A 5,166-nucleotide genomic window follows, 5' to 3' on the forward strand; every position below is an offset into this window, starting at 1 on the left:
CATACAAAAACCCTGATTCAAAAAGATACTTGCACCCCCATGTTTATTGCTTCTTTATTTACAATTGGAATGACATGGAAGCAACCCAAATGCCCAAAAGTAGATGAGTGGATTAAAAGGATGTGGTACATACACACAATGGGATATTACTCAGCAACCAAAAAAAAAATAAACACATGCTTTTTGCAGCAACATGGATGGAGCTGGAAAAGATCATGCTTAATGAAATAAGTCAGAAAGAAAAGGAAAAATACCACTTGGTTTCACTCATAGCAGGACTATAACGGACCAGGCGAGAAAATAATAATAATGAACAGCTATATACCAGAGACATTTTATGGGGGTGGAGTGGGGAATAGGATAAAAAACAGTGTGGGGAGGGAAGTGTACTGGTGATGGCACACAGGTGATTTGGTGATGGGAAGCCCATGGGGATTACAACTGAGATGGAAAACACAAAATGATATAAACTATAAAAAAAAAAAAGGGCAGTTTCTCTAAAATCGTAGCTACTACAGTATATAAACAATGTCTGGTTAAACCATTAACAATCAAAAGTATAATTTTTCTGTAATTTACAGTTAAATCATACTTGCAAGCTGAGCATTCTCTTGGATGTCTTTAAAATGGAATAGTTTTTCTGTTTTCCCTGTCTATACCAAGTTTAAAGGTAGAGACAGAAAAGTCTGAGGCTAGCAGTGCAATATAGAAGCACCAGACATATTGCTGCCATGTTAGAGTGAAATTCAGACTACAGATCGATAAGGTGTTTTTTTTTTTTAAAAACCAGCAGTCTTTCATTTTTTAGGATATTTTGTCTTTTTTTTTTCTAATTTTTCAAAAGGAATGTTACTCCAACTCAAGCATCTCATGAAAGTGCCCCCAGCTCTCAGAGATAATTATAAGTTGTATATGTTTCTCTAAATAATTTTGTTAATTTATATATGCATGTCCCATATACTGTATATAGTTTGAGTTGCTAAGAGGGTTAAATGAGTTATGTGAAACAATCAGATAGGGCCCTGCCTGGTGCCTCAACAGGTTGGGGCACAGCTCTGCAAGCTAGTGGCAGCTGCTTCAGCATGAGTTCGATCCCTGGCCCCAGAGGTGACCCAAATGGCACACCAGACCTCTCCTGTCTCGCCCACTGCTCCCCATACTGTCTCTGGTGAATCCTGTCACTGTACCTGTACCCCAGCTCTGTATGCATAAATAATTCTTTAAGAAAAAAATATCAGGTATATGCTGGCATATAACAGTCAAATGTTAAGCAATTTACTATGTTTTTGAAAAATCATTTTGTATCTACATGTTATTTAGTGATGAGCTTTTTTAATATACTATATCTTGATCATAGTTTTCTACCAGTTTTTCTACCAGTAGATATCCTATCATTTTTTTAAAAACTATATGCTATTCTGTAATTTTGGTGTACTGTCCTGTTGTTACTAATACTTTGTTGAAAAAATGATACAGCTTTTCAAATTGTAGCTGATACAATTGATGCTGAACCAAACCTCTTGATCCATGTTTCCTTGCATGTGTGTGGGAATGTTCCTGCAGTGCAGCTGCCCAGAGGTGGAAAAGGTGTATGTGTAGATATAAACATCTTTCATTTTACTTGTTTTTGCCAAATTGTTCTCTAAGAAGTTTCCAATTATATTCCCACTAGCAGTGCTTGAGAATACCAAGTGCCTAGACATTATCAGCCATTTTTAGTATTTTTTAATCTCAATGAAAAGTAAAATCTTACTGACTTTTCTTCCTGCTCATCCTTTCAAATGTTTAAAGATGTTTCTTCTGCAACGTGCCTGTTGAGATCCTTTGACGATTTTTCAACTATCTTTTTCTTAACCAATCTAGGAATTCTGTGTATATTCTAAATTGTCTTCGTATGTTACATATATTGTCAGTTGACATGTAATTTTTTGATCTTTAATATTTAAATATGGAATGCATATTCACTGCATATGTAAATATTAAGTATATTGAATATTCTTCAAAAAGGATTATGTTATAGGGCCACCTATTTACTACTGCATGTTTGTAATATGTAATACATTCATTCAAATTTCCAAAAATATCTTCTCCTTTCTCTCAATCACATAGTTTTCTCTTCTAAGGCAACCAGTGTGTTCTTCCAGGAGTAATTATAGAAAGAAAATATTTGCATACTATCTAAAAATCACTTTCCCTTTCTGTGTCTCTTATGTCCCCATCTGTTTCCTTTTTGTTCCAGTTGCGATACTATGACTCAGGTGAAGACACAAGTTGTAAAGGCCACATTGATCTGGCTGAAGTAGAAATGGTCGTTCCTGCTGGCCCCAGCATGGGCGCCCCAAAACACACAAGTGAAAAGGCTTTCTTTGATGTAAGTTGCTCTTACTTGCCTTTTCCTGGCTCTGTACATGATTTGCCTCCAAGAATTATGGGACCTCAGACTATTGCTGGTCACCACAGACTGCCCGACTGTGGGCATTGCTGCACTACTGAAGTCTGCACTCTTGATCTCCAAACCTGACATCTCCCATATACCTCAAAAAGTCTGCTCATTGTTTTGCACAAAGGACTCAAAAGGTGTCCAACCACATTGGGAAGCAGATAACCTTGTTAAATATTGTTAGTTCAGTAACCTCTATTGCTTCCCTTCAAATCCTGTTGTCATGCTCGACCATCTACAGAGGACTTTTCTCAGTCACATATGATGACTGTCTGCCCTAACACCTTCAGAAGCCTTTAGGTGTCGTAGGGAGTTTTATGAACCATAACAGGGGTCTTACCTATTCCTAGGAGCAAAGGCTTCATAACAAGTAGGGGTCATACTCCAGAGCCCTATGCCATTTCCCTGACTTTGGACTAGAGAAGGGGAGGAGAAAGATCAACTTCATCATGATGTAGATGATTCCCAGGCTTCTCCCAGGAACAGAGATGCTTCCGTAGCACCTTTATTGTATTAATCCAGTATGTGGAAGAAGCCAAAAGCTTTAGCCATTCCTGACTCTCCTCCTTAGTTAAGGAAGGCTCCAGAAAGATGCAAAGTAAGGCTATCATGATGTCTCTTTTCTCTGCTAGTACCCCTCTATTTACATTTCCCTATTACTTTGAGGACTAGAGAAGTAAAGTGACTATGAAAGCAATAACATATGGTAGTGGAAGGAAGAGGAAATACACACATTCTAGAAGGGGAAGTTCACAGGGATTGATTTGCCTTCTTGCCCAAAGCTATAAAACAGCCCTTCCCTTCATTCCTTGTTCTCTTCATTTGGTTTTGTAGCTCAAGACCAGCAAGCGTGTGTATAACTTCTGTGCCCAGGATGGACAAAGTGCCCAGCAGTGGATGGACAGGATCCAGAGCTGTATCTCTGATGCCTGAGCCCATGGTCAACCCCAGCAGAAGAGGGACTTGTGCTGCCAGACAGAAAGTACATGGCTCCCTAAAGAGCTAATGTTGTCCCTGCGCCTGCGGTTCTGCTGCCCAGTCCGACTCAATCTGCCCATTCAGCAGTTGCTGTGTCTGCTTAGCTTGAATGGATGTGTTAGCCAAGCCTGGCCAAGGGTTCCAGGCACCCCATGCATCTTACAGATGGTTACAACAGAGTCTTAGTGGTTAGGGATCAGAAGAACACTTCCTGAGCCAGATGCCCTCCAGCCCCTCAACAAATGGCTACCATCTACTGGAGCTCTTTAAGAAAGCTAGGTTCCTTCTGTTCTGCCAGGTCATGATTTCCTTGGAGAGTTTCCTGACAAGCAGAAATCAAAATCTTCCCAAAATGTCTTATATTCTAGAATAGGTTCCTACCACAGGCTTCTACTGCCACTCCCTGAACTCAGAGATGTACTCAAATGTTTAGTTTTCTGGTGCTCCAAAAGGTGCTTGCACAGTCCCCGCTTGGTCATTGGGGTCCACAGCAAAACCATCAGTGTTTAGTGGTGGGCACAGGGGAGCACACAGGATTATCCTGAGGGAAAAAGGTTGTCCAGGAGGTGATGAAACAATGACCAGGCCAGTGCAGGAAAAATAATTGTTTCCCAAATACTGAATTCTCTAGGACAGAGATGCTCTGAGGATCCAAGACCCTGTTTTCCTATGTATTCTTCCGCTCCCTGGCAGCTTCTTACATAGAATAATATGCAAAAAGCTGAATGCACTAACACTTGAAACAAACACTTGCACTGAACTCCTAGTGAAGAGAAGATGTTGGAAAGACAGGAGCCAGGTGTTCATGACATAACCTGTGGCAAAGGCTGTGTCAATGGTGGTTGGTGCCCAAACAACACTTCTGCACGTAAAAACAACTTTTAGATTTTCTTTTCTTTTGATAACCTTGTGTTTGTTCAGCTTAAGAGCCAGGGATGTGCTCTGTTCACAGAAAACAGAAGAGTATCTCTGCTCCAGCCACTGCAGCCACGCAAGCCCTATGTAACCTATCATTGTGTTTGTTTTGAAATGTTAATATGTTAAATACCAAACTAATATTTCAAAAATATGTATATATGATTTCTATAGCCTTGTTTTTCAAGTCTGCTTATAATTTAATATAAAATTAACTGATTCAGTCATGTTTCAGTAATGAAGTGATTCCCTTTTTAAAAAATAAGAAACCACTTTGTAGATTAAATCAGATTTTCAAATTTAAAATTATCTACATACTAGGAAATAGAACTGTTAATATATATGAAATTGGGGGATAAGAAGAATGAAGGATTTTTTATCATTTTCATTTTATAAATTGACACCTGTGAAAAATGGTTTTTGCACATTCTTTGTATTTTTTTCTTTGTATATGAAATAATTTTGTACTTTGTAAAATATGGAGCCCATTGTATGTTTAGCTATTTGAAACTGTACACAGTGCTTTTGTAACTGGATTCCTTTAACTCTCGTGAAGGCATGACATGCCTTACATTCACTAACCACCTTGAATTAAATTTATTTCTTAAGAAAATGCATCCTTTGTTTACTCCGGCGGCAACATTCAGGACTCATACATGGAACTGACAGCTCAAGGTTCAAAACACAGCATGACCCATTTCATGTCTTGATTTATGACGGTCACTACTGCCCTTTGTTCAAGAAGTAGCCAGAGAGACTAGCCGTGCTGGCATAGAAGTCTGGGTTCTAGACATGACACTCAGAGCTGAGGTGAGGGACCCAAGGCCATCTCT

The 5,166-nt window shown here is 39.1% G+C and overlaps 1 protein-coding gene across 3 annotated transcripts in view; it reads left to right on the forward strand.

Moving 5' to 3' along the window:
- Positions 1-4,940, forward strand: part of SBF2 (SET binding factor 2) — a 315,525-nt gene extending 310,585 nt beyond the window's left edge. For all 3 annotated transcript variants that reach the window (XM_004683051.2, XM_012725460.1, XM_012725461.1), the window contains 2 exons: positions 2,240-2,371; positions 3,275-4,940. In XM_004683051.2, the coding sequence (XP_004683108.1) occupies positions 2,240-2,371; positions 3,275-3,373 (231 nt within the window). In that variant the 3' untranslated portion in view covers positions 3,374-4,940. The remainder of the gene's footprint in view (positions 1-2,239; positions 2,372-3,274) is intronic.
- The last annotated feature ends 226 nt before the right edge of the window (positions 4,941-5,166 follow it).

The sequence above is a fragment of the Condylura cristata genome, unplaced genomic scaffold, assembly GCF_000260355.1.
Source record: "Condylura cristata isolate star-nosed mole 26May11 unplaced genomic scaffold, ConCri1.0 scaffold00015, whole genome shotgun sequence".
NCBI lineage: Eukaryota > Metazoa > Chordata > Mammalia > Eulipotyphla > Talpidae > Condylura > Condylura cristata.